Source organism: Oncorhynchus kisutch, linkage group LG17 (genome assembly GCF_002021735.2).
Source record: "Oncorhynchus kisutch isolate 150728-3 linkage group LG17, Okis_V2, whole genome shotgun sequence".
Lineage (NCBI taxonomy): Eukaryota > Metazoa > Chordata > Actinopteri > Salmoniformes > Salmonidae > Oncorhynchus > Oncorhynchus kisutch.
Window position 1 is genome coordinate 80,125,373 of NC_034190.2, and position 26,756 is coordinate 80,152,128.

At 45.2% G+C, this 26,756-nt stretch overlaps 1 protein-coding gene across 1 annotated transcript in view; it reads left to right on the top strand.

The window, feature by feature from the left end:
* Nucleotides 1-391: 391 nt before the first annotated feature.
* LOC109907091 (SRSF protein kinase 3) overlaps nt 392-26,756 on the top strand; it is a 28,554-nt gene continuing 2,189 nt past the window's right edge. Inside the window, exons 1-14 of the mRNA XM_031794747.1 lie at nt 392-488; nt 1,144-1,198; nt 8,804-8,940; nt 10,362-10,470; nt 12,261-12,348; nt 12,485-12,679; nt 14,390-14,555; nt 14,697-14,722; nt 15,648-15,888; nt 16,197-17,012; nt 17,514-17,614; nt 17,880-17,987; nt 19,175-19,244; nt 26,539-26,631. Of these exons, the coding sequence (XP_031650607.1) occupies nt 476-488; nt 1,144-1,198; nt 8,804-8,940; nt 10,362-10,470; nt 12,261-12,348; nt 12,485-12,679; nt 14,390-14,555; nt 14,697-14,722; nt 15,648-15,888; nt 16,197-17,012; nt 17,514-17,614; nt 17,880-17,987; nt 19,175-19,244; nt 26,539-26,631 (2,218 nt within the window). The 5' untranslated portion in view covers nt 392-475. The remainder of the gene's footprint in view (nt 489-1,143; nt 1,199-8,803; nt 8,941-10,361; nt 10,471-12,260; nt 12,349-12,484; nt 12,680-14,389; nt 14,556-14,696; nt 14,723-15,647; nt 15,889-16,196; nt 17,013-17,513; nt 17,615-17,879; nt 17,988-19,174; nt 19,245-26,538; nt 26,632-26,756) is intronic.

The following is a 26,756-nucleotide window of genomic DNA, read 5'->3' on the forward strand; positions in this document are numbered from 1 at the left end:
GATTTTTATGCACTACGTACTTCAGCATTCGGCGGTTCCATTCTGTGAGCTTGTGTGGCCTACCACTTCGTGGCTGAGCCGTTGTTGCTCCTAGACGTTTCCACTTCACAATAACAGCACTTACAGTTGACCAGGCACCTCTAGCAGTGCAGAAATATGATGAACTGACTTGTTGGAAAAGTGGCATCCTAAGACAGTGCGATGTTGAAAGTCAATGAGCTCTTCTGTACAAGCCATTCTACTGCCAATGTTTGTCTATGGAGATGTATTTATGTTTTCAACAAACATTGGAGACCAAATGTAGTTTATATGTTGTCAACAATCCAAACCAACCCCGTCTGTTTGCCACATAGTTGCGTACGCGTCGGTTTTGTTGGTGTTGAAACGTGGCCTTTTAATTTGAAGGTTTTGTCATTACATATGCACGTGACGTCATCGTTTGTGCTGTTGGCAGAACGCAAGCTTCCCGACCAACATGGAGAGAAAAGGTAATTGTTATAAAGGCATAAAATACACAATTAATCTGTTTGGTGTTCACATAATATATATGAACAAACGTAATTTTAGTGTCGTATTTAAAGTTACTGTTCATTGTATCGACGTACTCTTTATGTACGAAATGTTTTGTGGAATTGCATGTCCCCTGAACGCACTGGCGCAGCTAGCTAATGCTAACTAAGCTAGTACCATCAACCTGACCCCTTAACTACAATCCATTGATTTTAATGTCATTGCAAACTATGATAAAGTAATTGAGTAAACGTGGACGGAGTCATGTATTTGTTTGTGCGATTGGCATGAGCAGATATTCAGTGAGTGGTGGTTGCACGCTAGTTAGCTGGCCAAACATCGCAGTTGTCTCTTCCTTTTTAAAAGAGGACGTTATTGAATATCTTCCACCAGTAGCTCACTTATGTAAGCTAATGCGACCACAATTTAATTTTGTCTATAGTTAGCTAACAACTGTGGCTAATGTTAGTTGGCTAATAATTAATTTGCTAGTTGGCTCACAGGCCAGCTTACAGATGTCTAGTAAGCACATAACGTTTCGTCCAGTGAGTCACTACATGGACACAGCTAGATAAATATACTGCTGAAGTGATGGCTACCTAGATATTGAATACATCTCTTTCATTGCATTAGTTTTAGCTCTTCAAGCGAGGAAGAAGAGGGCAAAAGCGAAGAAGTCCAGCAAGAAGTGAGTCATTCTGCAATGCACAAACATACTGGCCAACAAACATGTGTCTAATGACATAGTCATTAAAAAATTTTTTTTTTACCAAGGCGTTGAATCAGCTCGAGGCCCAAAGGTCCAGTTTCCGTGGTGTGCTAAAAAGTTCTGACTTGACTGGGCGTTGTGGTCTGTGACAGTCACATTACTACTAGACTACACGTGCTGTCCACTCCAGACTTGCACAGCAGACTGTTGTGATTTTGCAATAGCCATCCGTTTTTCTACCACACACACACCATAACACCTAGTTCATTATTTATTTAGGTTGAATTACAGTTCCGTGTGAAACTCTCCACACCCCTTGCACAGTCTTCACATTTTGCTGCCTTAAAATGAAAAGTGATTACATTCAAATTTTCCCCCAATTGATCTATACAACCTATTCCACTTAGAAATACAAAATGAGGTTTTATTGATTGTTTTCACATCCCATAGTTAATACTTGGTGAAGCACCTTTTGGCAGCATGTGAATTGTTTTGAATACTAATCTACCGACCTTGCACAACTGTTAGGGTGACATACTGTATATCCATTGTTTTTGTAAAAATTCCTCACTCAGTCAATCTGGTTGGGAATCATTGATGGACAGCAATTGTCAAACCTGGTCTCCGAGTATTTTTTTAACAGCAGATTTAAGTCAGGAAGGAGACTGGAACATTCAGGAACACAACACCTCTTCGTTCAACCATTACTATGAGGAAGAGTACGGTGTTGGATAAATGCTGAACGGAAGGTCTGAGGTTATCCTAGGCTGATGAGTCTGAGGTTATCCTAGGCTGATGAGTCTGAGGTTATCCTAGGCTGACGAGTCTGAGGTTATCCTAGGCTGACGAGTCTGAGGTTATCCTAGGCTGACGAGTCTGAGGTTATCCTAGGCTGACGAGTCTGAGGTTATCCTAGGCTGACGAGTCTGAGGTTATCCTAGGCTGACGAGATCCTATACGTTTTGTTCTGATTATATGAGTCAGATCTCCTATGCTTGTTTACCACAAGGCCTTATTTTCAGTTTTTACAAAAAATTTAAATAAACATTAATTTCCCCATTGGCTTTGACCAACAAACTATGGCTGAGTTGTAGCCTAGAAAAAGACGCCATTACTATTACTCTCTCTTCTTACATGCCAAAGACACAGCCTACGCCTCTCCTCTTTCCAAGAGGGGTTGAGGGTTCCTGTTTTCATGACACTGACCAGGTGGATCCAGGTGAAAGCTATGATCCCTTATTGATGTCACTTGTTAAATCCACTTCAATCAGTGTAGATGAAGGGGAGGAGACGGGTTAAAGAAGGGTTTTTAGGCTTTGAGATGAATTGTTTGTGTGTGCCATTCAGCAGGGCGTTGTAGGTGCCAGGCGCACCGGTTTGTGTCAACCCTATATTAAGGTGATCTTAATGTTTTGTGTACACAGTGTATGTGATGTTATAGACAATGCAGTGCATGCTTTGTGTGAAGTTTCTGAGAAGACTTTGAATGGCACCTGTCCTTTTGGTTTCCAAAGCAGCAGTTGATTCATTACATGCTTTGAGTTTTTGAACTATATGGCCTCTGGCGTATCTATTCTCTGTAGGCAGGAGGAATGCAGCGTGTCTATTCTCTGTAGGCAGGAGGAATGCGGCGTGTCTATTCTCTGTAGGCAGGAGGAATGCGGCGTGTCTATTCTCTGTAGGCAGGAGGAATGCGGCGTGTCTATTCTCTGTAGGCAGGAGGAATACGGCGTGTCTATTCTCTGTAGGCAGGAGGAATACGGCGTGTCTATTCTCTGTAGGCAGGAGGAATACGGCGTGTCTATTCTCTGTAGGCAGGAGGAATACGGCGTGTCTATTCTCTGTAGGCAGGAGGAATACGGCGTGTCTATTCTCTGTAGGCAGGAGGAATACGGCGTGTCTATTCTCTGTAGGCAGGAGGAATACGGCGTGTCTATTCTCTGTAGGCAGGAGGAATACGGCGTGTCTATTCTCTGTAGGCAGGAGGAATACGGCGTGTCTATTCTCTGTAGGCAGGAGGAATACGGCGTGTCTATTCTCTGTAGGCAGGAGGAATACGGCGTGTCTATTCTCTGTAGGCAGGAGGAATACGGCGTGTCTATTCTCTGTAGGCAGGAGGAATACGGCGTGTCTATTCTCTGTAGGCAGGAGGAATACGGCGTGTCTATTCTCTGTAGGCAGGAGGAATGCGGCATATCTGGAAATGTCATGAGCTAATAATATCAATATTTACATAGTGACATCACACCTGTGTGTGGTTGTGACTCTCACCACGGCACGCCCAAGTCAGATATGGGTGTCTGAATCCATACAGCAGGGCCACTCCTGGGGGTCTGAATCCATACAGCAGGGCCACTCCTGGGAGTCTGAATCCATACAGCAGGGCCACTCCTGGGGGTCTGAATCCATACAGCAGGGCCACTCCTGGGAGTCTGAATCCATACAGCAGGGCCACTCCTGGGGGTCTGAATCCATACAGCAGGGCCACTCCTGGGGGTCTGAATCCATACAGCAGGGCCACTCCTGGGAGTCTGAATCCATACAGCAGGGCCACTCCTGGGAGTCTGAATCCATACAGCAGGGCCACTCCTGGGGGTCTGAATGCTTTTGTTTTGTTTCCATCTGACAGCTACTTGTACTCAGTTAATTTGTTAATTGGTGTCCCAGGTCTACAGTAAACCAGTCCCTAATTATATATCACAAGATTTAAAGCGGCCAGAAGTAACTGGGTCAGATTAAAGCATCCCACGACAGGTACACAGTGTGGTACACATGTTGGTGACTCTCGGCCCTGTCCAGAATGACATTATACCTCAAGTAATCCTATAACACCCATAATGAATATTGTGAATGATGTACAGTATTTTAGTAAATCCTGTTTAGGGTTGCAAAGGGTTGGAAACTTCCTGGTAAATTTGTGGTATTTTTCCAGTAATTTTCCATGGGAAGTTAAGCCTGGGAATTTCATCAAAAAACAGTGAACCTTTTTTTGTGGGATACACGTAAGGCAATTCTAGGTCTTGTGGCATATTTTGGTTAAACTATCCCCAATTCAATGGAATTGCAACCCTCTGCATGTACAGCTGATTCTCAAGATCTTGCCCACTAATGAGATGTTATTGAGCCCACACTACTATACTGTCTGAGCCAAGGACTACATGCATTCTGGTAAGTTTTGATTACAATACTGGGTGGGGTGAATATATTTTATGACATGCATGATTTTTTTTTAGTAAATAGTAGCCTACAGCAAAGTGAGTTGAAATCATTTTGAACTTGTTGACAATTTCTGCTAGTTAGTTTTTGCTACCATGTGGGGTTTTGCTTGCTTGATTGAGCCTGCTAACTGAGGAGTGTTAATTCACCTGTTTCCATGCATGTTGAATTTTTTTCTAATCTTTACAGGAAAATGCCAAGGGCACTATCTGGTGTGTGGAGACTTTTCACTGCAGCTAATGTAGAAGGAAAAGCTGTGTACATTTGCAAATACTGTACCAAATCATATGTGAAGAATGCAACAAAGATGCAGAATCATCTGGCCAAGTGCATAAAGTTCCCTCGGCGCTCAACAAGCAACCTCTGACAAAAGTCCCTCTGACAAAAGTCCCTCTACTTCTATTCGAGGTGAAAATGAGCATCCTGTCTGGTGCAGAGATCAACAAGGCCTATGGTGTCATCACTACCGCGTCTCGCCACGATCTGGACGAGGGAAAGGTTCTTGGCAGTCTGGAAAAGTACACTTCTAAGCAAGGGCTTTGGGATGGAGATGCAATATGGCAGTCATGCCAACATTTCTCGTCGGCCACCTGGTGGAAGGGACTTTGTGGATCTGAGGCTCTTTCCCCTGTTGCCTCCATCATCCTCCAAATCCCACCAACATCAGCCGCCTCAGAGCGCAACTGGTCCTTGCCTGGGAACACACACACACCAAATTATGCAACAGGCGGACCAATACAAGAGTTTAAAAAATGGTGGCCATCTGGGCAAATTTGAGGCTTTTTGAACCTGACAACGAGCCATCCTCAACAAGGTGGGAAAGTGACAGTGAAGATGAGGCATCATAGTCTGATGTTCAAGATGTGGACATTGAGGAGGTCCAGGGAGAAGACATGGAAGCCTGAGAAGAAGACAACCAAAGCTTTAGTTTCTAGACTATCATTTACAGATGTATGTTGACAACGATTTTGGGAGATGTGACGAATAATTCAATATTCCCTTTTGTTGTTCAGTGAAATCATCCCATGAAGATTTAATTAGTTCAATTCGTTACTAAATTATATATATTTTTCTATTGGAAGGATTTAATCATTTGCAATTGTCTACTTATGATAAGGTAAAATGTTTATGTTTCTGTCTCCATATGATACGGTAAATATCTACATTTTAAATGGTATTAATATTAATTTGCATATATTTCCGTTAAATTCCCATATATTCCTGTTTAATTACCACGGAAAGTTTCCTTCTCCTGAATACTCCCCAAAATGTGCAGCCCTTGTCCTATTATAGAAAGGATGAAGATTGTTGTGGTTTATCCCCAACAGCCAAGCCGACCCACACTATGCAGACGTCCTATGTTATGTAATGCCTATCTGCTGTGGTGCTATATTTATAGCAGCCGGAGAACGATGAAGTTCGCAGCACGGGTTAACTGAAGCACGGGTTAACTGAAGCACGGGTTAACTGAAGCACGGGTTAACTGAAGCACGGGTTAACTGAAGCACGGGTTAACTGAAGCACGGGTTAACTGAAGCGTGGCATTATGGGTGGTGGAAATACCCGGCCCATTAAGGCATTATCAGAGCTTATGGCAGTTTCTGCACCCAGAACAACACAGCCTAGTCTCCTCTGCACCCAGAACACAGCCTAGTCTCCTCTGCACCCAGAACAACACAGCCTAGTCTCCTCTGCACCCAGAACAACACGGCCTAGTCTCCTCTGCACCCAGAACAACACAGCCTAGTGTCCTCTGCACCCAGAACAACACGGCCTAGTCTCCTCTGCACCCAGAACAACACAGCCTAGTGTCCTCTGCACCCAGAACAACACAGCCTAGTCTCCTCTGCACCCAGAACAACACGGCCTAGTCTCCTCTGCACCCAGAACAACACAGCCTAGTCTCCGCTGCACCCAGAACAACACAGCCTAGTCTCCGCTGCACCCAGAACAACACAGCCTAGTCTCCGCTGCACCCAGAACAACACAGCCTAGTCTCCGCTGCACCCAGAACAACACAGCCTAGTCTCCGCTGCGCCCAGAACAACACAGCCTAGTCTCCGCTGCGCCCAGAACAACACAGCCTAGAGTTCTGGCAAACACTTTTTGTATTTTTCTAACAATGGATATCCTCACTGCAGTCATCCTATGTATGTGAATAACTTGCGTTTGTTTTGAGAGCAGTAAGGCAGTTAGCTGGCTGTCACTGCTTTGAGATGTCTTGAATGGAAAGGGCAACAGTCCTGTATCAAATGTCAGTGTAAATGCCAAGGCAAGTCACTCATCTCTAGGGGGAAAAGTTTGTCATCCATGGGAAAATGTCTATTTTTATGAAAAGGGATGGTTAGAATTTAATACTGCAATTTAGCGTGCGAGACGTTGTTAAAATGCGATAATCGATAATAATATTTGGTTATTATTTTACTGTACTCATACTAGACTGTCCTCCAGGCAGCCAGCCCACCCCAGGGGGACAGGGTCCCAGCAGCAACCTGAAACAGGGGGCCTCTATGTTCTAAAAACAGTGCTTTCAGAAAGTTTTCATACCCCTTGTCTTATTCCATGTATTGTTGTTACAGCCCGAATTCAGAATTTATTACGTAGATAAAAAAATTTCTTTTCTCTCTCGCCTATCTAAACACACAATAACCCACAATGACCAAGTGAAAGCATGTTTTTAGAAATATTAGCAAATGTATTGAACATTTTAAATACAGAAATCTCATTTGCATAAGTATTCACACCCCTTGAGTCAATACTTTGTAGAAGCACCTTTTGGTGGCGATTTATAGCTTTGAGCCGTCTTGGGTATGTCTGTCAGTTTTGAGTCGTCTTGATTTGGGGATTTTCTCAAGCTCTGTTAAGTTCAATGTGGCGCAGCGGTGAACATCAATCTTCAAGTCTTTCCACAGATTTTCAATGGCATTCAAGTCTGGGCTTTGGCTGGGCCACTCAAGGACTTTCACATTCTTGTTCTGAAGTCATTCCAACGTTGCTTTGGGTCATTGTCCTGTTGGAACGTAAATCTTCGCCCCAGCCTGTCGTTGGCACTCTGAAGCAAGTCATCATCAACGATTTGCCTGTATTTGGTTCCATTCATTGTTCCCTCTATCCTTACCAGTCTCCCAGTCCCCGCTGCTGAAAAGCATCCCCATAGCATGATGCTGCCACCACCATGCTTCACGTAGGGATGGTGTTAGATGGGTGACGAGCTGTCCCTGGTTTTCTCCAGACGTGGCGATTTGCATTCAGGCTAAAGTCCCATTTTTTTTATTTCTCATTAGACCATAATCTTTATGCTCGAAGTCTCTCACGTGCCTAATTGCAAACTCCAAGCATGCTGTCATGTACCATTTTTCTCAGGAGTGGCGTCCGTCTGGCCGCTCTCCCTTAAATCCCAGATGGGTGAAGTGTTGTAGAGACTGTTGTCCTTCTGGAAGGTTCTCCCACCTCAGCCTAGGAACTCTGTAGTTCTGTAAGAGTGGTCATTGTGTTCTTGGTCACCTCCCTGACCAAGGTCCTTCTAGCCCTGTTGCGTAGTTTGGTCAGATGGCCGGCTCTAATCAGAGTCTGGGTAGTTACATATTTTTATATTCCCCAATGATGGAGACCACTGCGCTCTTGGAAACTTACAACCATATAGACTCTTAAAGCCCTTTCCCCAGGTATGCCTCATCACTATTCTATTAATTGATTTTATTTAACCTTTATTAAACTAGGCAAGTCGTTAAAAACAAATTCTTATTTACAATGGCGGCCTAGGAACAGTGGGTTAACTGCCTTGTTAAGGGGCAGAACGACAGATTTTTTTACCTTGTCAGCTCGGGGATTTGATCTAGCAACTTTTTCGTTACTGGCCCAACGCTTTAACCACTAGGCTACCCCTATCTATCTCCAGAGATCTACGGACAATTCCTTGGATTTCATGCTATAGTTTCTGCACTGACATGCACTGTTAACAATAGGACCTTTTTATATAGACAGGTTGTGTTGCTCCTTTATATTACGCCCAAACAATTGAATTGGCTACAGGTGGACTTCAATCAAGTTGTAAACGACGTCTCAAGAATGATCAAACAAAGTTGGATGCACCGGAGCTCAAATTTGGAGTGACCTAGCAAAGGGGTGTGAATACTTATGTAAATTCGATTTCTGTATTTTATTTTCAATATGTTTGCGACATTGTCTAAACATGTTTTCAATTTGTCATTCTGGAATGTTGTGTGTAGGTGGGTGAAAAGTATATTTACTCCATTTTGAATTCAGGCTGTAACACAAGAATGTGGAATAAGTCAAGGGGTATGAATACTTTCTGAAGGCACTATGTTCTGTTATTATACCGTCATAACATTCATGTGTGTCTTCCAGGCATCCTGCCCACCCCAGGGGGACAGCAGCCCAGCAGCAGCCCCAGCCAGAGGCCTCTCCCCAGGAGCCAGATGAGCCTGAGGAGATCCTAGGCTCTGATGACGAGGAGCAGGAAGACCCCAACGACTACTGCAAAGGTGAGTTGCCCTTATATACACTCAATGTCCTAGAGGTCTTCCAGGAAGTACCCCCAGACTACACTCGGGTTGCCACGGAACTCGGATCCACTCGGTTGCCACGGAACTCGGATCCACTCGGTTGCCACGGAACTCGGATCTGGGTGAAAATAAGTGAAATACCGACAGTATCCAAAATGTATATTTATTAGTTCCAAAACTTAAATTCACATTTCACACATTTCCATTTTAATAAAAGAGAAGCTGATATAAAAGATCCCAGAAATGTTCTATATGCACAAAAAGCTTAATTTTCTTATTTTGTGTAGAAATTTGTTTACATCCCTGTTAGTGAACATTTCTCCTTTGCCAAGATAATCCATCCACCTGACAGGTGTGGCATATCAAGAAGCTGATTAAACAGCATGATCATTACACCGATGAACCTTGCTGGGGACAATAAAAGGCCACCCTAAAATGTGTAGTTTTGTCACATAACACAATGCCACAGATGTCTCGGGTTTTGAGGGAGCGTGCAGTTGGCATGCTGACTGCAGGAATGTCCACCAGAGATGTTAATTTCTCTACCATAAGCCGCCTTAAAAATCGTTTTGGAGAATTTGGCAGTACGTCCAAACCGCCTCACAACGTACAGCGGATGAAACCCCCTTTGTTTTCTACTGTGTTATTGACTTGTTAATTGTTTACTCCATGTGTAACTCTTTGTTGTCTGCTCAAACTGCTATGCTTTATCTTGGCCAGGTCGCAGTTGCAAATGAGAACTTGTTCTCAACTAGCCTACCTGGTTAAATAAAGGTGTTCTCAACTAGCCTACCTGGTTAAATAAAGGTGTTCTCAACTAGCCTACCTGGTTAAATAAAGGTGTTCTCAACTAGCCTACCTGGTTAAATAAAGGTGTTCTCAACTGGCCTACCTGGTTAAATAAAGGTGTTCTCAACTGGCCTACCTGGTTAAATAAAGGTGTTCTCAACTGGCCTACCTGGTTAAATAAAGGTGTTCTCAACTGGCCTACCTGGTTAAATAAAGGTGTTCTCAACTAGCCTACCTGGTTAAATAAAGGTTAAATAAAAAATAAAATAAAAACTGGGGAGTATTTCTGTCTGTAATAATATTTTTGTGGGAAAAAACATATTCTGATTGGCTGAGTGGCTCCCCAGGGGGTGGGCCTATTGCCACCTATGGCTGTACCCCTGCCCAGTCATGTGAAATCCATAGATTAGGGCCTAATTTATTTCAATTCGCTGATTTCCTTACATGTACTGTAACTCAGTAAAATTGTTGAAATTGTTGCATGTTAATATTTTAGTTCAGTGTGTTTTTTATATATATATATATATATATAATTTCACATTATTAGTCCTAATAAAATAATGAATGTTGAACTTTCTTCTGTCGCCATTCTCCCTCTCCTGTTTGTCTAGGTGGCTACCACCATGTAAAGATAGGAGACCTGTTCAATGGGAGGTACCATGTGATCAGGAAGCTGGGCTGGGGACACTTCTCCACTGTGTGGCTGGCCTGGGACATACAGTAAGAGCTTCTTCTCCTCTGTTTCTCTCTGTTAACACACATGCAAAGGTGGATGTTTTCTTTGAGCACATTTTGAAATGGCACTGTATTGGCTCACAGCCATACAGTGGGGCAAAAAAAGTATTTAGTCAGCCACCAATTGTGCAAGTTCTCCCACTTAAAAAGATGAGAGAGGCCTGTAATTTTCATCATAGGTACACTTCAACTATGACAGACAAAATGAGGGGAAAAAATCCAGAAAATCACATTGTAGGATTTTTTAAAATGAATTTATTTGCAAATTATGGTGGAAAATAAGTATTTGGTCAATAACAAAAGTTTATCTCAATACTTTGTTATATACCCTTTGTTGGCAATGACAGAGGTCAAACGTTTTCTGTTAGTCTTCACAGGGTTTTCACACACTGTTGCTGGTATTTTGGCCCATTCCTCCATGCAGAACTCCTCTAGAGCAGTGATGTTTTGGGGCTGTTGCTGGGCAACACGGACTTTCAACTCCCTCTAAAGATTTTCTATGGGGTTGAGATCTGGAGACTGGCTAGGCCACTCCAGGACCTTGAAATGCTTCTTACGAAGCCACTCCTTCGTTGCCCGGGCGGTGTGTTTGGGATCATTGTCATGCTGAAAGACCAAGCCACGTTTCATCTTCAATGCCCTTGATGATGGAAGGAGGTTTTCACTCAAAATCTCACGATGCATGGCCCCATTCATTCTTTCCTTTACACGGATCAGTCGTCCTGGTCCCTTTGCAGAAAAACAGCCCCAAAGCATGATGTTTCCACCCCCATGCTTCACAGTAGGTATGGTGTTCTTTGGATGCAACTCATCATTCTTTGTCCTCCAAACACGACGAGTTGAGTTTTTACCAAAAAGTTATATTTTGGTTTCGTCTGACCATATGACGTTCTCCCAATCTTCTTCTGGATCATCCAAATGCTCTCTAGCAAACTTCAGACGGGCCTGGACATGTACTGGCTTAAGCAGGAGGACACGTCTGGCACTGTAGGATTTGAGTCCCTGGCGGCGTAGTGTGTTACTGATGGTAGGCTTTGTTACTTTGGTCCCAGCTCTCTGCAGGTCATTCACTAGGTCCCCCCGTGTGGTTCTGGGATTTTTGCTCACCGTTCTTGTGATCATTTTGACCCCACGGGGTGAGATCTTGCGTGGAGCCCCAGATCGAGGGAGATTATCAGTGGTCTTGTATGTCTTCCATTTCCTAATAATTGCTCCCACAGTTGATTTCTTCAAACCAAGCTGCTTACCTATTTCAGATTCATTCTTCCCAGCCTGTTGCAGGTCTACAATTTTGGTGTCCTTTGACAGCTCTTTGGTCTTGGCCATAGTGGAGTTTGGAGTGTGACTGTTTGAGGTTGTGGACAGGTGTCTTTTATACTGATAAGTTCAAACAGGTGCCATTAATACAGGTAATGAGTGGAGGACAGAGGAGCCTCTTAAAGAAGTTACAGGTCTGTGAGAGCCAGAAATCTTGCTTGTTTGTAGGTGACCAAATACTTATTTTCCACCATAATTTGCAAATAAATTCATAAAAAATCCTACAATGTGATTTTCTGAAGAGAAAAAAATTCTCGTTTTGTCTGTCATAGTTGAAGTGTACCTATGATAAATTACAGGCCTCATCTTTTTACATGGGAGAATTTGCACAATTGGTGGCTGACAAAATATTTTTTTGCCCCACTGTAAGTATTGGGCTATATAAGGAATAGGGTGTATTGGGGACAGAGAGACTGTCTTCTGTGTCAGCTTGACTGACTTGACAGTCTGTGTTGTAGGGTGAAGCGGTTTGTGGCTATGAAGGTTGTGAAGAGTGCAGAGCATTACACTGAGACAGCCGTGGATGAGATCAAACTGCTCAGATCTGTGAGTACCACCGTAACAGTAATTTATACCCAACATCAGGCTGACGTTTTCATCTGTAAAATGCCTCCTTTATTCTCCTCTATTTTCCTTTCAGACACATTTGTTCTGATAAGTTTTTTTTGGCTTTGCTTCGTAGGTGAGAAACACGGACCCTGACGATCCCAAGAGGGAGATGGTGGTTCAGCTACTGGATGACTTCAAGATCTCCGGTGTCAACGGGACTCATGTGTGCATGGTGTTTGAGGTGCTGGGGCACCACCTACTGAAGTGGATCATCAAGTCCAATTACCAGGGCCTTCCTCTGCCCTGCGTCAAGAGCATCATACGCCAGGTAACTAGTACCAAGAGCAACACGTGGCGGGTAACTAGTACCAAGAGCAACACCTGGCGGGTAACTAGTACCAAGAGCAACACGCGGCGGGTAACTAGTACCAAGAGCAACACGCGGCGGGTAACTAGTACCAAGAGCAACACGCGGCGGGTAACTAGTACCAAGAGCAACACGCGGCGGGTAACTAGTACCAAGAGCAACACGCGGCGGGTAACTAGTACCAAGAGCAACACGCGGCGGGTAACTAGTACCAAGAGCAACACGCGGCGGGTAACTAGTACCAAGAGCAACACGCGGCGGGTAACTAGTACCAAGAGCAACACGCGGCGGGTAACTAGTACCAAGAGCAACACGCGGCGGGTAACTAGTACCAAGAGCAACACGCGGCGGGTAACTAGTACCAAGAGCAACGCGCGGCGGGTAACTAGTACCAAGAGCAACGCGCGGCGGGTAACTAGTACCAAGAGCAACGCGCGGCGGGTAACTAGTACCAAGAGCAACGCGCGGCGGGTAACTAGTACCAAGAGCAACGCGCGTCGGGTAGCAAGTACCAAGAGCAACGCGCGTCGGGTAGCAAGTACCAAGAGCAACGCGCGTCGGGTAGCAAGTACCAAGAGCAACGCGCGTCGGGTAGCAAGTACCAAGAGCAACGCGCGTCGGGTAGCAAGTACCAAGAGCAACGCGCGTCGGGTAGCAAGTACCAAGAGCAACGCGCGTCGGGTAGCAAGTACCAAGAGCAACGCGCGTCGGGTAGCAAGTACCAAGAGCAACGCGCGTCGGGTAGCAAGTACCAAGAGCAACGCGCGTCGGGTAGCAAGTACCAAGAGCAACGCGCGTCGGGTAGCAAGTACCAAGAGCAACGCGCGTCGGGTAGCAAGTACCAAGAGCAACGCGCGTCGGGTAGCAAGTACCAAGAGCAACGCGCGTCGGGTAGCAAGTACCAAGAGCAACGCGCGTCGGGTAGCAAGTACCAAGAGCAACGCGCGTCGGGTAGCAAGTACCAAGAGCAACGCGCGTCGGGTAGCAAGTACCAAGAGCAACGCGCGTCGGGTACCAAGAGCAACGCGCGTCGGGTAGCAAGAGCAACGCGCGTCGGGTAGCAAGAGCAACGCGCGTCGGGTAGCAAGAGCAACGCGCGTCGGGTAGCAAGAGCAACGCGCGTCGGGTAGCAAGAGCAACGCGCGTCGGGTAGCAAGAGCAACGCGCGTCGGGTAGCAAGAGCAACGCGCGTCGGGTAGCAAGAGCAACGCGCGTCGGGTAGCAAGAGCAACGCGCGTCGGGTAGCAAGAGCAACGCGCGTCGGGTAGCAAGAGCAACGCGCGTCGGGTAGCAAGAGCAACGCGCGTCGGGTAGCAAGAGCAACGCGCGTCGGGTAGCAAGAGCAACGCGCGGCGGGTAGCAAGAGCAACGCGCGGCGGGTAGCAAGAGCAACACGTTTGACTGGTAACTAGTACCTTGGCTACCCTAATCTCAGAATCCAGAACCAAATATTGCGTGTTCTACCTAGCCAGCTACTCGAATCCACATGTATTTAAACAATGTGTGATGAGACATTGTTTCCCCCCATAAGTGTTTGTGGATGTTTGAAGGTTTTACTTGCCATATCTGATATGTGGTTGTTTTATCTTCCTTTAATTGAATGCAGTGAATGTAAATCACGCTGGAAAAGAGCGTCTTCTAAATGACTCATATGTCATTTATGTTATTCAGGTTCTCCAAGGCCTGGACTACCTTCACACCAAGTGTGAGATCATCCACACTGACATCAAGCCAGAGAACATCCTGCTGACGGTGAATGAGCCTTATGTGAGGAGGCTGGCCGCAGAGGCTACAGAGTGGCAGAAAGCAGGGGCTCCCCCTCCCTCAGGGTCCGCAGGTAGGGGCTATACACACAGTACACACTGAGTACTGTGATGCAGTGCCCTACTTCCAGTTTATTGGGAGGCCCTGCTTTTTCTGGGTTTGGGCACAAGGTTATTATTGGTTTGTATTCTTACTTGGCTCTGTCTCTTTTCAGTCAGCACAGCACCAGCTCCAAAAGCAGTAAGTTGTCTCTGCTTGATTTGTTTGTTGTTACTAAACCCCTGTTGTTGTTACTAAACCCCTGTTGTTGTTACTAAACCCCTGTTGTTGTTACTAAACCCCTGTTGTTGTTACTAAACCCCTGTTGTTGTTACTAAACCCCTGTTGTTGTTACTAAACCCCTGTTGTTGTTACTGAACCCCTGTTGTTGTTACTGAACCCCTGTCGTTGCTGTTACTGAAACCCTGTCGTTGCTGTTACTGAACCCCTGTCGTTGCTGTTACTGAACCCCTGTCGTTGCTGTTACTGAACCCCTGTCGTTGCTGTTACTGAACCCCTGTCGTTGCTGTTACTGAACCCCTGTCGTTGCTGTTACTGAACCCCTGTCGTTGCTGTTACTAAACCCCTGTCGTTGCTGTTACTGAACCCCTGTCGTTGCTGTTACTGAACCCCTGTCGTTGCTGTTACTGAACCCCTGTCGTTGCTGTTACTGAACCCCTGTCGTTGCTGTTACTGAACCCCTGTCGTTGCTGTTACTGAACCCCTGTCGTTGCTGTTACTGAACCCCTGTCGTTGCTGTTACTGAACCCCTGTCGTTGCTGTTACTGAACCCCTGTCGTTGCTGTTACTGAACCCCTGTCGTTGCTGTTACTGAACCCCTGTCGTTGCTGTTACTGAACCCCTGTCGTTGCTGTTACTGAACCCCTGTCGTTGCTGTTACTAAACCCCTGTCGTTGCTGTTACTAAACCCCTGTTGCTGTTACTAAACCCCTGTTGTTGCTGTTACTGAACCCATGTTACTGTTACTAAACCCCTGTTGCTGTTACTAAACCCCTGTCATTGCTGTTACTAAACCCCTGTCGTTGCTGTTACTAAACCCCTGTTGTTGCTGTTACTAAACCACTGTTGTGTTGTCTGGCTCACTGTTTGTCTTGCTCTTCTCCAGGTGGCCAAAATGTCCAAGAACAAGAAGAAGAAGTTAAAGAAGAAGCAGAAGCGTCAGGCGGAGCTGTTGGAGAAGTGCATTCTGGATCTGGAGGAGATGGAGAAGGCTCCGGGGAGGGGAGATGAGGAGGATGAAGATGAAGAGGACCCAGAGTCTCCAGTCTCTTCCAAACAGCAGCGGACATGTTGTGCTCCGCTCAGACAGGTTTCCTTACAGGAGATAGCCAGCCAAAACACAACCGGTGAGTGTCTGGAATTCAACTCATTACAAATGTATTGTCTCTCAAGGGGAAGTTGGTTAGATTAGTCTTTTTCAATCATGGGCCTGGAGATCCACACTGGGTTCTACAGGCTTTTTGCTCAACACTGATGCACCTGACTCAACTAATCTACTAATTATCAAGCCCAGCTGGGCTGGGACAAAAACCTGCACACCCAGTGGGTCTCCAAGACCAGGATGAAGAACAACACAGAATCAGACTAATTAGAAGGGAACTACTAGTCCAGCCTCCACTAAATCTAATGATGTGTTCTTTTCTTGTTTACCCAGTGTACATTGCGGGTGCGGAAGTTACGCGGATCGTACCAGAAAGCATAATAACTGAGGTAGAGGTGAACTTTAACGGCCTTCGTCCTGAGGAAGAGGAAGATGAAACAAAGGAGAGGAAGGCACAGTGGAAGGAGGAAGACCAACACAACGGTAAAACAGACCCAGCAGAAGATCACGGGCTTCTTCAGGAGTCAAACCCACAGGAGTCAATATTATCAAACCCACAGGAGTCAATATTATCAAACCCACAGGAGTCAATATTATCAAACCCACAGGAGTCAATATTATCAAACCCACAGGAGTCAATATTATCAAACCCACAGGAGTCAATATTATCAAACCCACAGGAGTCAATATTATCAAACCCACAGGAGTCAACATTATCAAACCCACAGGAGTCAATATTATCAAACCCACAGGGGTCAATATTATCAAACCCACAGGGGTCAAAAAAGGTGTCAAATGGTCAGGAGTCTCCACCTCCTCAACCCGTGTGTAACGGCCTGGTGTCCCCAGAAACAGAGGAACCTAAGACCCCAGAGAGTGAGGGGAGTGGAACTCTACCCAGGAAGGTGACTGAGATAAGGAGAGAAGCATCTGAGATGGAGTCAACAAGCTTCAGGGTCCCGGAGGAGGAGGAGCTGTCACCGGAAGAGGAGGAACAGGAGAAGAAGAATCAGAAGGAAGTCACGGAGGAGGCGCAGGATAGGAGTTGGGAGGAGGAGGAGCAGAACAGGAGTCATGGGGAGGAGGAGGAGGCCACAGAGATGCTGGATGACATCCAGTATGGAGGAGAACAGGAGAGTCTAAAGGATGGTGAGTAGACCATATTGTTGTGAACATTACGCTGCTATGCAGGGTGGAGCACGTTTGTTCCTAAGCTGAAAAAAATGTAGGAGCACAATGAAAAACTGTAAGAACGACGTTCATGAATCTCCATGGCACCCAAGGGCTGCTCTACGTTGCAGGGCTGCTCTACGATGCAACAGTTATCATCTGGGTGATAATTTTTCTAGGCGCACTGGTGCTCCTAAATAAAAATGTCAGGTCGCACAGCAAAATATTTAAGTAAAATGGTCTCACTTTCAGAGCCCTGCCTTGTGGTGGAGCTGTCTCCATGGCTATATGTTTATCTCTAGCGATACAACCAGAAGGTTAGTTATGATTGAACAAAGTGATCGCCTCATCCTGAGTTTTAAGTACAGTAGTTTGTGTTCGTCCTTTATTTTACTGTCAGGTCAGTGTTGAAATGGCTGGTTGTCTTTCTCTCGCTCTCGCTCTCTCTCACTCTCTCTTTCGTGCTCTCTGGGGATGCAGCCAAACTAGCAGCAGGAAACCTCCTGGTCAACCCCCTGGAGCCACTTAATGCAGGCAGACTGAAGGTCAAGATAGCAGACCTGGGGAACGCCTGCTGGGTGGTGAGTATCTGTGCAGATGACCCAAGGGATTTCCTGCTTAAGTCTACCAGGTATCGATGTTACCTGCCTGCTTAGTTGAGCTTGCCTGGTGCAATGGAAAATGGGCACCCTCCAGATAGACTCACTGAAATGCTCACTCTTAGTCAACGGGACTATTAACTACTGTTTCTACTCAGATCAGGGTCTACCTGTCTCTCTCTATTTGAACTGATCTGAGTAGAAACCGTAGTTAGTAGTCCCGTTGACCTGTGTGTCTCCTCCGCAGCACAAGCACTTTACAGAAGACATTCAGACGAGACAGTACCGTTCTCTAGAGGTGCTCATTGGCTCTGGTTACAACACACCAGCTGACATATGGAGTACCGCCTGCATGGTAAGACTGGACAACAACCACTTACACACTTTACATGCATACATACTGAACAAAAATATAAACGCAACATTTAAAGTGTTGGTCCCATGTTTCATGAGCTGAAATAAAAGATCACAGAAATGTTCCATGCCCACAAAAAATGTATTTCTCTCAAATGTTGTGCATAAATTTGTTTACATCCCTGTTAGTGAGCATTTCTCCTTTGCAATAGATAATCCATCCACCTGACAGGTGTGGCATATCAAGAAGCTGATTAAACAGCATGATCAATACACAGATGCAACTTGTGCTGGGGACAAAAGGCTAAAATGTGTAGTTTTGTCACATGACAATGCCACAGATGTCTCAAGTTTTAAGGGAGTGTGCAATTGGCATACTGACTGTAGGAATGTCCACCAGAGATGTTGCCAGAAAATGTCATGTTAATTTCTCTACCATAAACTGCCTCCGACGTCGTTGTAGAGAATTTGGCAGTACGTCTAACCGGCCTCACAACCACGTGTAACCACGCCAGCCCAGGACCCCCGGCTTCTTCACCTGGTGGGATCGTCTGAAGGAGTATTTCTTTCTGTAATAAACCCCTTTTGTGTGGAAAAACTCTGATTGGCTGGGCCAGGCTCCCCAGTGGGTGGACCTATGCCCTCTGTCATGGCGTTTTCTGTCATTAAATGTGAAGAATGTATATTATCAAATCAATTCTCTGTGTATTCTGTATTTCAAAGAATCACAGAATAGTAATTAACTAGGAAGTTGGGGCACCACGGAAAAATGTTTATAGTTTCAATTTCCCTGACTAACTTCAGATATTTTGTTATGTTGTCGATTAGTCTTCTGTTAATATATTATTACCTCATCAGTCTCATTACTCAACATCTCAAACCCTTGGATATCTGAATGAACCCTAACATAGATCATGAATCAGCAATATACAAATTGGCTTCATTATTTATTTACTAACTAACTTAGGTCGTCTTAGATGGATCACAAAGTTAAGGACTAGAATTCCCTTTTTTACTAGTAAATTTCCTAACTTAGGGATATTTGACTTTACGGGAAGAGGAACGTCTGTACAGGAAGTAGATTATATTTAGAATGGCTGACTGTCTTTCTCCCTACAGTATAGTGTCTGTTTCCTGTCTGTGTTTTGTTGCTATTTATGTTTATAGTTTGTTTACTTGTCTCTGCAGGCTTTTGAGCTGGCTACTGGGGACTACTTGTTTGAGCCCCATTCCGGGGAAGATTACTCCAGGGACGAAGGTAGTGATACGTACTCTGCTGCTTGATTTAGATCTACTTAGGCTGGTCTTTTCCTGTTTTAGTGTTTTGATGGTTGTCTCTACGCTGTAGCAGTATGTTTTTAATGCATGTTGAATGTAGAGCTATATTTTATGTTGAAAATGGCATATGTACGTACACAGTATATGTTGAAAATGGCAGATATGTACATATGTTGGAAATTGCTTCAGCTGCCTAATATGCAAGGAAGAGCCATTTTGGATTTGTGATATTAACCATTGGCCTACTGTGAAAAGCTTTACCAAAATATGAATGCGTTGTCATTTAATCTCCATCACTTTTTGGGTTTTAGTTGGTCCTAAATATGAATTAATGATTTAAAAATCAACAATGACGCTTTTTGCAGTAGGTGGTGTGTATTCGATGGTACAATACTGTGCAATGCGTTTGGTGGTACACTATTGTATGATTTGAATAGTAGTCCAGATGACAATATAAACACTACGGTTTGTGTAAGTCCTTTAAGTGATATTAGTTGAATAGCCATTTGGGCTCTCAAACCCTGTTCCTGGAGAGCTACCGTCCTGTAGGTTCTCACTACAACCCTGTTCCTGGAGAGTTATGGTCCTGTAGGTTTTCACTCCAAACCTGTTCCTGGAGAGCTACCGTCCTATAGGTTCTCAGGAGAGTGTAACTCCAGGAACAGGGTTGGAGTGAACCTACAGGAGGGTATCTCTCCAGGAACAGGGTTGGAGTGAACCTACAGGAGGGTAGCTCTCCAGGAACAGGGTTGGAGAGTCCTGGTTTAGCATACGTCAGCTAGCCTGGTCCTATACATTGTGCTTTTAGCCAACTATTCCATCATTGTCATGCCATATAGTTCCAGAAGAGTTGGCAGCAGCAGTTATAGTCCATCTTTAAAGGGCCAGTTTCCCAGATATTTTAAGCCTAGTCTTGGACTAAAAACCATGTTCAGTGTAGATCTTCCATTGAAAGCGTTTTTTAGTCAAAGAAAACCTGTTTGGTGTTTATTGGACATTATTGTTATGAGTAAATCTATGATCATGTGATGTTGGGTACCTACTTGCATTCCTGTGTCTATTTCCACTATAACAAATTGGAGCCATATTTCTAAAGATGGTGCCCACATATCCCCACCCCTTTTCCTACTCATCCCTCATTCACCTCATCCCTACGTTACTCTTCAGCTGTTCTCCACCTCCTTTGCTGCCTCTGTACCATGCTTTGCTCACATCGGCATGTGCAGTGGCGTGATTGTTTCAGTGGCGTGTTGTTGGCTGAGAAAGCCCTGGGCTACGCTACATCTAACTGGCATGCCTTGGCTTGTGCAGCCTTATAAGGAGGAATGTCATTTCAGTTTACTCTATGATGTCTTCAGGTTCTGCTGTCAGCTACAGCTATCTATCTCCTACTGCTCACACCTTGCATCTAAACACTTCCTTATAGATTGGCTGTGTGTGTGTGTATATACTGCCGTGATGAGTTTCTGTCTCCATTTCTAACAGCTAACCCCAATGAATGACTTCATTGCCATTCTCCATCTTACTGGCGTGTCTTATGTGAAACAGAAACCAATCTTGCTCCAGATGTGTTTGTGCCGTCTTACCCAACTCCTTTGGTCATTGTCACAAGGCTTCAGTCCACTGATACAGAGGCTTTCTGCACTTAACCTCTTTTCAAACCACTGCAGTTGTTTGGTTGGCAAAGAGACTGTGGGCTTTTCTCTGTAGAATTAGAATCATTCTAGGGTTTTGTCGTACATGTGCGTCATTTCATGCCATTACGTCGTCATCTTTATCCATTTGTCTTAATATGCTGCCACTTGGCTCTGTTCTGCTTCTTCACCATCCCCTCTATTTCCCTGTATCCCCTGCTTTCTCTCCTCCACTTTGTCTCCCTCCTCTCTTTCTGCTCTCTCCTCGTTCCCTGTTCTATCCCTCTCTCTCTGTGATCTGCCCCGGGCCTCCAGACCACCTAGCTCTGATTATTGAGCTGTTGGGGAAAGTTCCCCGCCACTATGCACTGAGTGGGAAATTCTCACAGGAATACTTCACCAGAAGAGGTATGCTACTGTGTGTCTGTGGCCTGCCCTGGGGGACGTGGGAGGGGTGTGGGAAGAGTAGGGAGGTAACGCAGGCAAGGTCCTCTGACCGCAACAGAAGTCCCACCATCCCAATTGCGAACATTCCAATGTCCGGTTGGTACAAACTATACTAGGGATTGTTTGAAGTTCAATTAAAATCTCCCGACCATCCGATCTAAGCCACTATGGCACCAATGTTGAAGAACATTTGCTAATCAACTTGATTGGAGGCAAACAACACACTCCTCGCCTCTCGTCATGAGCTGCCCAGCCGTTACCGAGAACCACATACTGGATTTTTAACAGGGTCATTTAGCATTAGGTGAAAAAATGTCAATTTCATGCCCCAACCTAACATATAGCTCAATATGTCGGTGTTGGATAAGGAGGAGACTACAGCATCTATAAATTGATCATTGGACTTGTCACCTTTTTGCACTGAAATATGTTTGTAAAGCCAACAGCTACTCAATAGAGCAAGCTACAGTAAGACAAGGTAGACCGATTTTCAAACAGGACAAAAACTGCAGTTAGCTATGCTACATTTCATCGACCTAAGAATAACCAAGACTACAACACACACCATAGAGAAAAATGTATTTAAGAAACGGTAAGCTAGCTATGTTGAACTGCATAGAGAAAATGGTTGAACCCCATACGCACATGTAAACAAAGCCTCGGTTCAGTTGTGCACTGCAAGTGTGCAAATGCATGCTAGCAACTTACCAGACTGACAGCAGCGCTGTTTCAAACATGTAGAGTAAATTCTGGCATTCTGATGAGGAGTCAAGTTACTTTTCAGTGCCCAGAAAATCTGAATGTAAAAAGTAGTCTGGGTGTGATGGTGCTGCACAGGTAAAACACCACTCATTGCCTGCTTGAGTATGTTTGCATACAGTGTTAATTTGATTATTAAATTGATTATGGCAGTAGGCAAATTATGCGTCTTGCTAGAATGGAGGAGAGACCAGCTCTGACTCTCAAGGGACGAGGTTATTGCCCTCATCTGTAAGATGCACGCCATTCTTATTGTACTGCCCAGGAACACACTGCTGGATGGTAGGGGGCCTATTGTACTGCCCGGGGGGGGGGTAGTGTGGGCATACGCCTGTCACATAGAAATGCAAACACCCAGCTGGTTGACAGAGAGCCGGGCCATCTCTATGGGCTTGTTGATGGCCTCCTCCTACTGGGCCATCTCTATGGGCTTGTTGACGGCCTCCTCCCACTGGGCCATCTCTATGGGCTTGTTGACGGCCTCCTCCCACTGGGCCATCTCTATGGGCTTGTTGACGGCCTCCTCCCACTGGGCCATCTCTATGGGCTTGTTGATGGCCTCCTCCTACTGGGCCATCTCTATGGGCTTGTTGACGGCCTCCTCCCACTGGGCCATCTCTATGGGCTTGTTGATGGCCTCCTCCTACTGGGCCATCTCTATGGGCTTGTTGACGGCCTCCTCCCATTGGGCCATCTCTATGGGCTTGTTGACGGCCGCCTCCCATTGGGCCATCTCTATGGGCTTGTTGACGGCCTCCTCCTACTGGGCCATCTCTATGGGCTTGTTGATGGCCTCCTCCTACTGGGCCATCTCTATGGGCTTGTTGACGGCCTCCTCCCATTGGGCCATCTCTATGGGCTTGTTGACGGCCGCCTCCCATTGGGCCATCTCTATGGGCTTGTTGACGGCCTCTTCCTACTGGGCCATCTCTATGGGCTTGTTGACAGCCTCCTCCTACTGGGCCATCTCTATGGGCTTGTTGACGGCCTCCTCCCATTGGGCCATCTCTATGGGCTTGTTGACGGCCTCCTCCTACTGGGCCATCTCTATGGGCTTGTTGACGGCCATCTCTATGGGCTTGTTGACGGCCTCCTCCCATTGGGCCATCTCTATGGGCTTGTTGACGGCCTCCTCCCATTGGGCCATCTCTATGGGCTTGTTGACGGCCTCCTCCCACTGGGCCATCTCTATGGGTTTGTTGACGGCCTCCTCCCACTGGGCCATCTCTATGGGCTTGTTGATGGCCTCCTCCTACTGTGCCATCTCTATGGGCTTGTTGATGGCCGCCTCCCACTGGGCCATCTCTATGGGTTTGTTGATGGCCTCCTCCCATTGGGCCATCTCTATGGGCTTGTTGACGGCCTCCTCCCACTGGGCCATCTCTATGGGCTTGTTGACGGCCTCCTCCCATTGGGCCATCTCTATGGGCTTGTTGATGGCCTCCTCCTACTGGGCCATCTCTATGGGCTTGTTGACGGCCTCCTCCTACTGGGCCATCTCTATGGGCTTGTTGACGGCCTCCTCCCATTGGGCCATCTCTATGGGCTTGTTGACGGCCTCCTCCCATTGGGCCATCTCTATGGGCTTGTTGACGGCCTCCTCCCATTGGGCCATCTCTATGGGCTTGTTGACGGCCTCCTCCCACTGGGCCATCTCTATGGGTTTGTTGACTGCCTCCTCCCACTGGGCCATCTCTATGGGCTTGTTGATGGCCTCCTCCTACTGGGCCATCTCTATGGGCTTGTTTATGGCCGCCTCCCACTGGGCCATCTCTATGGGTTTGTTGATGGCCTCCTCCCATTGGGCCATCTCTATGGGCTTGTTGACGGCCTCCTCCCACTGGGCCATCTCTATGGGCTTGTTGACGGCCTCCTCCCATTGGGCCATCTCTATGGGCTTGTTGATGGCCTCCTCCCTCTGGGCCATCTCTATGGGCTTGTTGACGGCCGCCTCCCACTCCACTGTGATGTCAGAGTAGATCACCGTTGTTCAGGGGAACATTCAGATGACTCCCTCAAAATCAGCTCACATCTGACGCACCAGGGCTGTCCCCTTTCTGTGTCCCAAGTCTTTTCCACCAAGGTTTGGACCAAAAATCAACGTCCATGGAAGAGATTCTCTTTAAAACACACCACTTCGATCCAGCTAGTTAGGAGAATTTAACTTATTAGCAGGTTAGGAGAATTAGGTCAAGGTTAGGAAAAAGGATTAGGCTTAGCGAAAATGCTCTCCTAACCTGCTACGAAAAGTCATTTGTATCGAAGTGGCGTGTTTTTAGGGAATATCCCGTCCGTGCACTTCTACGTCAAAGCCAGTCCGGACCGCACCAAAACTAATAAGTCCAAAAGATGTTGGTGTAGGTCCCCGTAATACGAAATAACTTGAGGGAGGATCTGGGGTTCTCACATATTCAGTACTTTGAGTCACTTACAGGAACTGGTATGTTCATAATTCAAAGCAGCTCTTGATATTCACCACCCACTCCTTTTTTTTAAAGGGAGAATCCATATGTTTTGCATAAATGCAAATAGCCTACGAATTAATAACCAGTGCCCGGTTTTCCGATAGCGATGGAAATCAAACATTTATTTAATTTTTTTACGATTCAGCATTTCAATAACGTCCGAACTCTCACGCGTTTCCCCAAAACACCACATAGGGAGAACTTTCCATTAAGCACATCATTAGAGCTTATGTGTCTGTACTGGTTTGAAAGAAAGGCAGTGTTGCTCTCTGTTCAACGTTCTCCATTCAAATCTTTCCTTAACATTTAGATACAGATCATGGATCAGATCCTCGTGAGAAAACATCACCAATTGGAAAATTATTGAGGCGGCTTATTTGAATGCTTAGGCTATGCACTAAAGCAAATATTTGACACATTTGTGCATGTGTTAGGGCCTAGATATCAAGAAATTGGTGCAAAAACAATTGACAGTATCCTACAATTAGCAAAACAGAACTCTATTAATTGAACATAAAATGGATGTCAATATCATTTAAATATATAGGCCCAATGCAAGCTACTGTATTTTAATGCAGTCATCACGGTTGTAATTTAAAGCATTTTCTTTTTACCCCGTTGCTTGTTTTTTAACAATTGCTAAGACAATACAGACGTTCTCAGGCTCTATAGACCTCTGTATGAGGGACTGTATCTTAACAGGCCACCACTTGATGTAATGTTGGGCACCTACTGAACAACGTTGTTTTATGGAAATGGATATGTTTCTCAATGACATTGCGAAATAAAGGTTTAAAGGAACTAGTCAGGCACCATGTTAATACAGTACAAAAACAGCTCACTCAATCAAACATGATGGTCTTGTAAGTCTAAAGCAAAGCTTGCTTTTATATAATGGTAAACCAGCTTGAAAATGTAGTGGAATGGGATCAAATTGTATTTTATTGGTCACATACATGTGATTAGCAGATGCTTATTGCGGGTGTCGCTAAATGCTTGATTAGTGTGGTGTGTGTGTGTGAAGAATCCAATACTTTAACCTCTATGTGGTACAAATGACATTGTTGTGGGAGCACCTCCTCTAACAGAATGAATTGGGCTGTTTGAGAAGGTTTGAATCTTAAGCAACCTTTAGGAAGCAACAAGCAACCTTTAGGAAGCAACCTTTAGGAAGCAACCTTTAGGAAGCAACCTTTAGGAAGCAACCTTTAGGAAGCAACCTTTTAGGATTCCAACCAAGCCAAGGCAAAAAGGAGTTGACCTGTCAGTCAATCTGCAAATCCATGACTCAAAACCACCAGATATTTGCAATAAAAACGAATTTTTATCAAAAACTAAAATGTTAGTTCCAAAAACGTTTAAAATACACTTTTTAAAATAACTAAATATGTAACAACTTACAGGCATTCTCTGTCTAGAGTACACTGCTGCCAGGGCGTCATGGCAACTACCTAATTGAATTCTCAACCGATGGTGGGCACAACACAACCTCCGATTATGTGGAATGTGGTCTAAACTACAACATATGCAAATAGGCTAAATAATTATGGAGTTTACCCTTTTTTTTTATAGCTAATGGTCGTTAAATGACACCTTTTTAATTAAAAAAAAATATATATATATATTTTTTATCTCCTGAATGTTTTGGCATTAGGGTCCAAAAAGTGACTTTCTAACCACTTCTTTCATAGGCAAACATGTTTAAATCTAAACATAAGCTGTCAAAAAGTAATTGAATTTAAACTGATTGACCCCTGTACTTCGTTTTCAGTTGGTTTAAAAGGGATTGTACACCACAAAAGTAATGGTGGGTTCTTCTAAGTGCTGTCAAGACTGACCCTCTCTCAACCCCCCCCCCCCTCGCCCCTCCACCCAGGGTGGGCCTGTGACTGGAACACTGTCTGATGAATATGTTGTTGGTGTCGTCCATCCCCCCCCCCCCCTCTCTTTTCTTACTCTTATTTGTCAGACCATATTGCATTGATCATTGAGCTGCTGGGGCAAGTCCCACGCAAACTCATAACGGCTGGGAAATATTCCAAGGATTTTTTCACCAAGAAAGGTAATGTTTTTTTAAATGAAGACCTGTCCACCCCATTGTTGTAAATGTCAACTTTGGTGTGTGTGTTGTTCATAGTGATGTTTAATGTTTTTCTGGGTGTTCCTCTATGGTCAATAGTATTCTGT